Source organism: Bolinopsis microptera, chromosome 1 (genome assembly GCF_026151205.1).
Source record: "Bolinopsis microptera isolate Bmic1 chromosome 1, MBARI_Bmic_1.0, whole genome shotgun sequence".
Lineage (NCBI taxonomy): Eukaryota > Metazoa > Ctenophora > Tentaculata > Lobata > Bolinopsidae > Bolinopsis > Bolinopsis microptera.
In genome coordinates, this window is record NC_087072.1 from 23106287 (window position 1) to 23117883 (window position 11597).

The 11597-nt window shown below is 37.5% G+C and overlaps 3 protein-coding genes across 3 annotated transcripts in view; 1 reads left to right on the forward strand and 2 right to left on the reverse strand.

Annotated features, from left to right (window-relative positions):
- The window catches only part of LOC134825041 (uncharacterized), an 852482-nt gene that overhangs the window by 471634 nt on the left and 369251 nt on the right, over nucleotides 1-11597 (reverse strand). The window lies entirely within an intron of this gene.
- LOC134825090 (uncharacterized) overlaps nucleotides 1-11597 on the reverse strand; it is a 55658-nt gene that overhangs the window by 30951 nt on the left and 13110 nt on the right. The window lies entirely within an intron of this gene.
- LOC134813790 (AP-2 complex subunit sigma) lies at nucleotides 9171-11585 on the forward strand. Its single transcript, XM_063821674.1, has 3 exons — nucleotides 9171-9272; nucleotides 10412-10576; nucleotides 10785-11585. The coding sequence occupies exons 1-3, from the start codon at nucleotides 9171-9173 to the stop codon at nucleotides 10944-10946; spliced, it is 429 nt and encodes a 142-aa protein (XP_063677744.1). The 3' UTR covers nucleotides 10947-11585.

The following is an 11597-nucleotide window of genomic DNA, read 5'->3' on the forward strand; positions in this document are numbered from 1 at the left end:
CAACTCCGATATCCACCAAATTTTTCGGACAGTTGTGAAAGCCCTATTGGAAGGTCGTCGCCAATTTCCAGAATGATCTCATCTAAGGAACTGAAGATAAATCCGAATAACACGACAAAAATGGTCAAATTTGGACGAATTTGGTCAAATTACGCGACTTTTACAGCTACTTTTGCTCCAAAAGCCGCGCACCATCAAATATGGCACCTAGACGAAACTCACTGATCTTTCCAAAAAGGTATGACAAATTTGGTATTGTGAAAATTCTCATAGTCTCTAGAAAACAGTGGTACAAAAATTTTTAAAATCCGAGCATCCAGTTTCGGTCGCGCTAAATCACTCTACAGTCGATTCTTCCATTTTCACCACTTTTAGTTTCGCATTGGATAAGCACATGTTATACGCGCGCGTTACGTGTCAATCATATTTGATCCCGATTTCTTACTTTGGGTTTCAAACTTGCTTGTCGAGTTTTCGTCAATAATCAATTATCATCCATGATTCATCATTGCCACTTGTGTAATACCTTGAAATCCTATAAGTTGAATGAATAGGTTTTTAAATTGTTGACATAGCATAGAAGGACTGTTGTCAGAAATCAGAATGTAGAATGATACAGAGCCGCCTTCAGAAGTTAAAATTGTTGAGCCGTATTTTCTAGTGTACTGTTTCGTATGACATATGAGTCGAGGTACAAATAGAATTTTTCGCTGGATCAAAATGCTGAGATTTTAATATAAAGCAAAGCCAAGTATCAATAAACTAGTTTAGATTACGCCTGATTGCTTGAGTCCTATTTAAAAATATTTTTGATATGTCATCCTAGAAGTAGAATCACAAATTTTGCATTCGTTTTAATTGTGTTTTTTTTATGCGAAGAGCATATATTGTTTTTCCTTAAGCCATAGCTGATCCAGCTATTGTAAAAGTCTACGGTCTTACTTTAGAAACACTGCGCTTCTTATTTGAATCATTAAATCTAGGCTGCATAAAATGATAGGTTTTCGGATTTTGACCTGAGCAGCCGAAACTGATATTATTATTATTGTTATCCATATAATATACTATTATCGATGTAGTTTAATAGACTATAAATTTATTATATAACCTGGTTTTATTTCCATAGAAGTGTTTTTACCAGTTACTTTAGTAAATTAACAAAATGTACGTCTCCACTCTGCAGTTCCGACTGCAATTCGAACTTTGCCGTCTAGAATCTAGTGTGAATATTATAGATATTTACAACAAATATTTTAATTATCAGGTTCATCAGCATGGGACAAGTTGCAGATCAACCGCCATATAGGTACGTACTACAAGTGTTCATTTATGACTCAGTAATACAATTAAACAACAAGTTAACTTAAGAGTTGCAATTTGATTGATATACAATATCATGAGTATCTGGGAGCTCTGAGGATTTATTATTCGCATCATTTAGCCGTCTCATAACCTAGAAATAGTGCTCAGAGCTGGTTTTGTGGTTAAGTTTTGTAGTTGGAAAGTGTTTTTAATGTAGAGTACTGGGAGCTCTGAGGATTTATTATTCGCATCATTTAGCCGTCTCATAACCTAGAAATAGTGCTCAGAGCTGGTTTTGTGGTTAAGTTTTGTAGTTGGAAAGTGTTTTTAATGTAGAGTACTGGGAGATCTGAGGATTTATTATTCGCATCATTTAGCCGTCTCATAACCTAGAAATAGTGCTCAGAGCTGGTTTTGTGGTTAAGTTTTGTAGTTGGAAAGTGTTTTTAATGTAGAGTACTGGGAGATCTGAGGATTTATTATTCGCATCATTTAGCCGTCTCATAACCTAGAAATAGTGCTCAGATCTGGTTTTGTGGTTAAGTTTTGTAGTTGGAAAGTGTTTTTAATGTAGAGTACTGGGAGCTCTGAGGATTTATAATTGGCATCATTTAGCCGTCTCATAACCTAGAAATAGTGCTCAGATCTGGTTTTGTGGTTAAGTTTTGTAGTTGGAAAGTGTTTTTAATGTAGAGTACTGGGAGATCTGAGGATTTATTATTCGCATCATTTAGCCGTCTCATAACCTAGAAATAGTGCTCAGAGCTGGTTTTGTGGTTAAGTTTTGTAGTTGGAAAGTGTTTTTAATGTAGAGTACTGGGAGCTCTGAGGATTTATTATTCGCATCATTTAGCCGTCTCATAACCTAGAAATAGTGCTCAGAGCTGGTTTTGTGGTTAAGTTTTGTAGTTGGAAAGTGTTTTTAATGTAGAGTACTGGGAGATCTGAGGATTTATTATTCGCATCATTTAGCCGTCTCATAACCTAGAAATAGTGCTCAGAGCTGGTTTTGTGGTTAAGTTTTGTAGTTGGAAAGTGTTTTTAATGTAGAGTACTGGGAGCTCTGAGGATTTATTATTCGCATCATTTAGCCGTCTCATAACCTAGAAATGGTGCTCAAAGCTGGTTTAGTGGTTAAGTTTTGTAGTTGGAAAGTGTTTTTAATGTCGTGTTCGGTGTTTTATAACTCCCGATCACATGGCTGCACAACAGTCTCCCTTAAGAACACTTTCCACTGTTAATACAAATTATCATTTACGATCGTTGTTCTACCAATCTGCCTTAATAAATTCGTTCATGAATTCATACACTGTAAGTGTAGACTGTATTATTAGTGCCGTACATTTGATTAGCAATTTACTGGGGTCTGGGCATGCGACTTAATTGTGCCATGATGATGATAGTTGCCAAATTTCGGTAACAAATTAGGACTTAATTTGAGTTTACTGCACGCGCGATGAATAATTTGTGTTTATAGAGATCTGCGGCGCGTTATCAGGTTAACCAATGAAATCACGGCGTTTTTGTCACGTGACAGTCGACTGTAGAGTGATTAATTATCATCCAGCAAGTTTATTTTTATCGTGCACCCCCTATTTATACAGGATAATTATGATTATTTTTAAAGTGAACTATAACGCGTTAATAACTTTGAAATTGTCCATTATAAATGTACCGGTACGGACCTGGTGTGCCCTTATTCGTAGTTGTATCACGTCGTGACCTCTATTGTCGTTTCAATAGTGGTTTTACTAAGTATCGTGGCGAAAGCCACGATGCACGATCGACGATGTAGCCGCGCATTCGTGCGTGGCATGGCAGGTCTACAACGTTGAATGTATGACAAATACAATGCATTATATTACCTAATAATCCATGATCCATATCTGTCAAGTTTGACAATCAGGAGTTTATCGAGGAATTGATTCACGATGTCAATCCTTCGCAGCTCGGTGAGGCACAGTGGTGCATCTCGCCGATCTACCGAAGAGGTGGTTGCGAGAAGAATTATTTGATGCGCGGCGCGACCCAGTAGTGCATCGCGCTACAAATCGAGGAAGTTCTAGTTGGTCTAATTTCTCGTTAGGGTTAGGCCGTTAGAGTTTCAGCATATGCTTTTGTTGTAGCGCAATTCGTTACTGGGCCGCGCCGCGCACTCAATTATGCTTCTCGCTAGATCGGCGAGATCTTGACATACGTTGCATGCCACTTTTCGCGCGCGAAGCGCGCGCCGCCGAACGTAACATGTATCAAGCGAGATCCTCTACTGGGCCTCGCCGAGCTGCGATGAATTGACATCGTCAATTCAATGCTTTTGTTAAAAATTGTGTTAATTGACGATGTCAATTTTTCGTAGCTCGGCGATCAGGCCCAGTATCGAATCTCTCCGATCTAACAAAGGTTTGACGGATGTTATTCGTATAAATTTCTTCGAAGTAGCGCGCGCCGCTTTCTTCCCGAAATGTGGCACGATGGCAGGTGCTACGAAGTAGCGCGCGCCGGGCCAGATCATTAACAATGGTCAAACAAAGGTTAAATTAAAGGTGGTTGATTGAAGGTGGTTGATTGCAGGTTGACCATTGTTAATGATTTGGCCCGGCGCGCGCTACTTCGTAGCTCGTGCCGTAACATTTCGAGAAGAAAGCGGCGCGCGCTACTTCGAAGAAATTTAGACGAGTAACATCCGTCAAATTGCAGGTGGTTGCGATTTAACGGGTGATATTGATACTCGTAACATATTTGTTCCAAATATTAGGACCAACTCGGCGCGCGTCTTGGTAGGTTATAAACCTACAAGTTCAAAGTTTCAATAAGCATTATTAAATGCGCGGCCCAGCAACGCATCGCGCTAAAAAATTCGTCAAAGTCATATATACTAAAAATGTCGATGTTAAGAAAGTCACGTGATCGGTGATAGTCGAGTGTACAGTGATTATTCATTATGATTCTAACAGCGTAGCGACCTGTCAGATATTCCGACGCGGCGCGCGCGCAAGACTATACTTTCACTGGTTAGCAAGTGTTGTAGTTGTAGGTTTACAACCTACCAGGACGCGTGCCGAGTTGGACTCGTCGACGGTATATATATATGGAACAGATATTTTACGAGTATCACCCGTTAAGTGTTGTAGGTTTACAACCTACCAGGACGCGCGCCGAGTTGGACAAATATTTTACGAGTAGCACCCGTTAAAGCAAGTGCAATTTGCAAGGCTGTGTGATAAAGTGGCTTAGCAAACCATTTATGAAATAATTACATATTGTGTACAAAGCTCAAAGTGCATTTAATAAATCATAACATAACTAAATTTAAATCAAAACTTTTGCACCCTGCACAGCGCAACCATTACACGAATTGTTCAATCAGTATGGTCCAAACCTAACCACCATTTATCAACTGACACAACCATAGTGGTGGCTGGTCCTATATCTCCACAAAACGTTTTTAAGACCAGCAGGATCCTTCTCTGATTAAAGTTCTTTTTTAAAAGAATCATTCTTTTCATGTTTAGTGTAGGTCTTATCAACAATTTGGAAAAACTTAACTAAGGTACTAGCTAGCTGTCTATGGGCAACATGCAATGTTATGCCACTGATGAGTACTTAGTGAAAGTTTTAAATGTGGAGAAGGCAACCTTCACCCCAACGGTATTTCTCACATCTGGAGGTATGTCGAGAGAGTGTAAGCAAATTGTCAATGGACTTCATAGCCAGAAAGAGAGGTATTGTAATGTCAAATGTGGTAAAGCATGTAAGAACGAGGATAAGATTTGCAATGCTAAGATCAACAACACTTATTGCTCTATGTGGGTACAGAGGAAAGAAGTTGGACATTGGACAACAAACATAAGACCCCTCTATCAGCAGTGGCGTAACGTTGCCTATTGGCGCCCCCTGCCAAAAATGCGCCCCCCTGTTGGCGCCCCCCCCCTCTTTTGGTGCTTCTCCCTAAAATTGAACAAATTGGGTGATTTAAGAGGACACGCCGGTAAAATCTCTAAAAATGTGTGTTTCTATAGCAAAACATGCAGTTTTGCTAGTACCTCAGTTAAGTTTTTTTAAATCGTCCCACATTCAAACGACGATTTTGTGTGCGCCCCCTAAGATGGCGCCCTTCGCACAGCGGGGTCAGCGGGGCCCTTCGTTACGCCACTGTCTATCAGAAGTCTCATACAACCTCATCCCTGCCCCTGGCTCTATGATGGAGTAAATCATGTGTTTTGAAAATGTTGTGCATACATTTTGTAGTTGAAAGTTCAAAAATATTGGTAACAATGGACCATTTCCGTTATCTATGTATTGTGCTCCGTAAATTGCAACACTCGATTTAATTTTGCTCTGCCAATTGCATGACTTGATTTTGAATGTTCAGGGTGGGCCAAAAGTCAGTACTTCCGCCGTCTTTTATATTTGAGAGTTGTTGCTTTGCAGATGGCATACTGTACTTTTACCACCTTACCATTCTGATTGATTTTTCACATGACTGACATGTTTTAACTGGAGAAGGGGTTCGCACAGTGGTAGTTTTATAAACCACTTTTAATTTATTGACCTATTATACCTAGTGGTAGTTTTATAGACCACATTTAATTTATTAACTTATTATACTTAGTATTTATTTTTGGTGACTGTATCACCCAGTTTTAACATTTGATAATTGTACAGTTTATTGACGACACATTGACTGAATGTTATTTTATATTCTAATCTATATTCTAGATATTTTATTTATTTTTCAACAGACGACAACTTCCTGTTTTTTTCTTCTATATTAGTTACTCATATCTCTTGTACAGACTGTTTTACAAGGACATTGACAGATGATACTCACATTAGGCATTCATTATTGCATCTAAATTATTTCACTTGCATTAGGTTTAGAAATTTATTCTCTGGTTAACAGATTTCAAATGTTTAATTAATTTGTAGTATGACAGTAAGGTATATAAGAAGTTATTTAATTTTACTTGGGCTATTATATTGACTATTGAGGTTTAATGATGATATGGAATTTGAATTTTATATAAATTTACACTATGTGGTTGGGGCATTTTGCATAGTAAATATGGTTACTACTCCTATATATCATATTATTTGATTGGTATTCGATTTCTGATTATTGCCCTAGGAATATGATTATTATATCTCAATTTGGCTTTAGGTAGGGTGCCCCGCTAAAAGAACTGGATTCTTCCAGGAAGCATCCCGTGCACAGAGCTTGGTCTACATATATATTAAATTATTAACCATTCATTCTGTATGTGCACGAAAATTTATTTCAATCAAAGTACCTACTTTTTCGGTCGTGGTCTAAAATTTGAATATTTTAGACCACGCCCATTCAATATTAAAACACCTATATTGTTCTTTCTGAACATGTTGGACGCCAAATTATTTTTTGAGATGGTAGATTATTACATTTTGCATCTGTTCTGAAAAAATGATTAGAAATTAGACGAAGAAATGACGAAGTTATCAAGGGATTTGTGTATCTCGTTAGCAAAATTGATTGGGTGATTATGTGACACGGTGACACGAGACCTTAATTGGGCAGCCTTAACGATTCCCATTTAATGTTTAACGGGGTAGTTAAAAAATATCAAATAACGGAGTAGTTCGCTGTTTATTAGTCTCATGATTGAAATACTGATATCTGGATATTATCCGGTTGGAAGAGACAAGGACAAGTGAAACAAGGAAGTTAGGAGTACGGGCAAATTTTCGGCGTCAACGCCATCTTCAGGCTAAGTTAACGGGGTCACCTTATCACGTGATTAGGTAAGCCAATCACCTGATCACACGTAATGAATAAACTCGTTATGCTTCGTATCTCAGTCATCTGAGAAGCTATAACTCTAATTTTTTCAAGACAAACGTAATTCAAATGGCCAAACTCAATTCAATGAAATTTAGCTCGATCTGACTATCCAAATGATCAAATAAATGCAAAAATGAAACTTCATTTGAAAAAAATGAACACGAATATTTTTGGAGTTGACAAATTCCTCGAACCAGTGGTGGTACCAAGTTATACCAGAAAGAATTATTTCAATCGGGCACTCTGTGACTGAACTATAAAGGCCAACGTATGGGTACTGACTTTTGGCCCACCCTGTATATATTGTTTGAATAAAACTAAACAAGCACCCACACCAAATATTGTTGGTTCAGAACATAGTTGAGATCCTTCAGTGGTAGTGTTAAGGCCAAAGAGCAAGCTCAAGGCTTTTTCCTCTCTTGCTTGATTTGGGTGTGTCTACTGTCTATCTCTATTTACAAATCTGTAAGACCCATTATAAGAGCGTGTCATCTTAGATGGGCGCCAAATTGTCGTTTGAATGTGGGAAATTTTGAAACACATAACTGCTGCAAAAATTTCAAGTTTAGTGAAACCACCATGACCAGCAACATTTATCCAAAACCAGGATTGTTAGTTTCATATGATCGGATTATTATTAACTTACTTGAAATCAATTTTTCCACATTATCAATAAAGTAGTATGTTGGACAAGAGAAACAAACAAATTGGAGAATTCTTAATCTAGCTAAATCAACAATTTTCTTTCCATTATTTATGTGTAAGATCAAGTTTTCAATGGTATCACCACATTGGACCTGTTCCTGCATCAGCACAAAGGAAGTTGTCTGCCCAGGTGTCAGGATCTGCTGGCTCCAGCCACTGTACGCAGCCCTTTCCTTGGATTGGGCCTGCACTGGACCAACTAAAGTGGTATTGTGACCAGTGTGGCACACACAAGTAGTTGTCCTGCCAAGTATGAGGGTCAGCTATTTCAGTGATCTGTGTGCATCTCATCCCAGCAATAGCACCAGCACTACTCCAACGTATCTCTGGATCTGTTGAGCTAGCCTCCCAACAAAAGTAGTTGTCTCCCCAGGTGTGGGGGTCTGCTGTTTCAATACTCTGGGTGCATCGGTATCCTGCAGGAATTCCAGCAGACCACCATTTGAACTGTTTCGGCCAGACGGGGAGGTTTGTAAGATCTTTTGATTGAGCCAATGCTATACTTGATGCAATAAGGAGGAGGGATAGGATTCCAAACATAGTTTCTTCTTCAGCTGGCAAATTGAAAGTAGGAAAAACTGGAATTGACGCTGTTAATAAAAACAACTATATTTATTGTCAATAAGTGTTACATGTCAAGTTCACTTGTGATCAAGGCACCTGCTTCAAGATTTATTAAATTGACGTCATCAATTGTTACTTTAGCAATCTTCATTCATCATTTCTTTATCAAAGCAATAATGAGATGATAACTTTGGTAAAAACTGAAATGACGCTGTTAATAAAAACAACTATATTTATTGTCAATAAGTGTTACATGCCAAGTTTATTTGTGATCAAGGCACCTGCTTCAAGATCCCCTTACAAGGACAATAATCTGTCATTATATAAGAGGGCCACACCCATACTGATAAAGTCTTGTGAACCAGCTAAGCCACTTTGCACAAGTGTGTTAATTTGAGACTGTTGTCAGTCAACTTTCCTTTGTAGGCTGATTAAGAAAACATTAACCAGCTGCTCAATTTTTGTGACCTCTTTGACAATTAGACATTTTATTTGCCTTTCAAAAGTGAGTACGCTCGGACCCACTTTTGAAAGGCAATTGTACTTGTTGTTGATTCACTGGTTAATTGTCAATATATTGACAATTAGACATTTCCCTGACAAAAAATATTTGGAAAAGAAACTTGTTAAACTCGATGATGGGGATTTTGTCCCGTTCATATGTTTGATAGGAAATAGGAAATACGTTTGGGACATAATATACAGATTAATGTTGCAAAATTTCTTACAAAACTTCAAACAATCTTCCTACAAAACTTCCTAAAATCTTTTTACCTTTAGGATGATCAGGTTTATGTTGATCCAGAACAGGGCAGGGAAGACCAGGTTAGCAAAATGGTACATGAGTTTTGATGACGAGGAGAAACAAAAACTTATTGAAGAGGTAAATCCAAGTTATATTCACTAATTTGGATAATTTCGCGAATGTGTAAACTCAATCTTTTTATGCTACATAATAATAATAACAAATTAATTTTATAAGTGTTTTTTTTCTTCTGACCTGAAGAAGACTTGTGCTGCTGCTATTACGCCAAAGAAGATCTGTACTGCAGTTAAGACAATAGCTGAAAAGGACAAAAGGAGCAGAAACGTCGTAATCTATGGAATAAGTGAATCCGGCGGTGAGACGTTAAAAACAAAGTTGCTGAAGTTCTTGATGAGATAAACGAGAAACCTTCATTACGTGACTGTTGTAGGGGCAGGAACCGAGAGTGCCCAATGTCATGACAATTTTACGACAAGATGTGACAATATGTGCCAATATATGACAATATTTGATATTATATGACAATACACGACAATACATGACAAGATGTGACAATATTTGACAATATATGAAAATATACGACAATATACGACAATATACGACAATATACGACAATATACGACAATATATGACAATATATGACAGTATACAACAAGATTGACAAAATGTGACAAACCGTGGGAAAATGGGCACTATCGGTTCCTGCCTTTGTAGAGTTGGTCTGAAGAGAGCCGACACATCACGACCTACTAAGCTATCTCTGAATAGCTCTGATATGGTTGCTCAGGTGATGAGAAAAGCTTAACTTCTACGCACAAAAGAGGGCTATAAAAGTATCTACATTTGCCCGGACAGATCAGTGGAAGAAAGAAGAGCTTTCAAGAAGCTCTGGGAGGAATTGAAAGAGAAAAGGAAAGCAGAGCCCAACAGTGTTCATTTCATAAGGAACAATAAGATTGTCAGCTCTGATAAGAACAGTGTATCAGCCTTGTCTGAAGAAATTTGAACTGTTTCACATTCTTCACCACACATTTATTTTGTCACAATTTTGTTTCACATTTTTGTATCATACATCGGGGCCATGTGATTGCAGGCACATTTTACTGTGCAGTACCGTGTTAGGTCTCCCGTCAGATTTTCCAGACGGGGGCAATAATTTATTCGAGTTTATTTTATACGTTATAATTGCTGTACTCTGTAAAGTTTGAAAAGTATTTAATAAAAAATTTACCTTTTAATATTTATTATCTTTACAGGTTCATGCATGCGTAACAGTCCGAGACGCAAAACATACCAATTTTGTAGAGTTCAGAAACTACAAGATAGTTTATAGAAGATATGCTGGTCTTTACTTTTGTATGTGTGTCGACGTTGAAGAGAATAACCTGATGTGCCTAGAAGCTATTCATAATTTTGTTGAGGTTAGTTTCTGAAACATAAATAAACTTATCTGCATCTTTCCATATTTTCCTTATCGATAGTTTAGTTGTATAGTACAGTAACATGGTCTTGCGATTCACGAAACATCCAATTTATAAAAATAAACGATGGTTTAAACTTTCTTACTGCTTAACTATAATTAAACTTGACTAAACTTGACCCGTTGACCGCTTAATAACCAATAACCAGGTTCTGAATGAATACTTCCACAACGTATGTGAGCTGGACTTGGTGTTCAACTTCTATAAAGTTTACACGGTAGTGGACGAAATGTTCCTTGCGGGGGAGATAAGGGAGACAAGTCAAAACAAGGTGTTGCGTCAACTTACTGCTCTTAACCAGCTGGAGTGAAACTGTTTGTGAGGGAGGAATGTGAGGAGTGTTAGGAATGTCGATATAACAACATTTTTATTGTGATATTTTACACTGCTGGCAGATCAATACAAAGATTGTTTCTTGAATTTCGTTTACGATTGGTTAGCTTTTAGATTAAATCTGGGTGAAAAATTGTTATTATGTTTATAATACATTCATGTTCATCGCTTATATACGAACACTCGTACTGTTAGTACTATTTTTAGATCAGAGATAGAGACATATTGAAGATGTCGAAACGTATCATGTACATGTACAGGGCGGTCTGTACGTATATTCTTACGTTCAAATGGCATTTCAGGTTCAAAAGTTTTGCATTTGAGGTAACATTTAAATCGTTGATATTTTGAACAATATATAGCTTCTTTAAGAGCCCTTTATATTTTAGGCGTATTGAGTAAATTGTGGCATCTTTAGCTTTTGTATGACTACTTCGGTAAGATTTTTACTTAGATTTCAAAGTAACCATAACCGAAGTTAATCTTGCTATTGTTCGAGCTGATCATTTGCATTTAACTCATGTGCATGTTTTGCACAGGTGCATGTCATGTCTTACTGTTATTTTTGATTGTTTATAATGTAATTTACTAATTTTGATGTATCACATACTTTGTGAATATCTGAGCC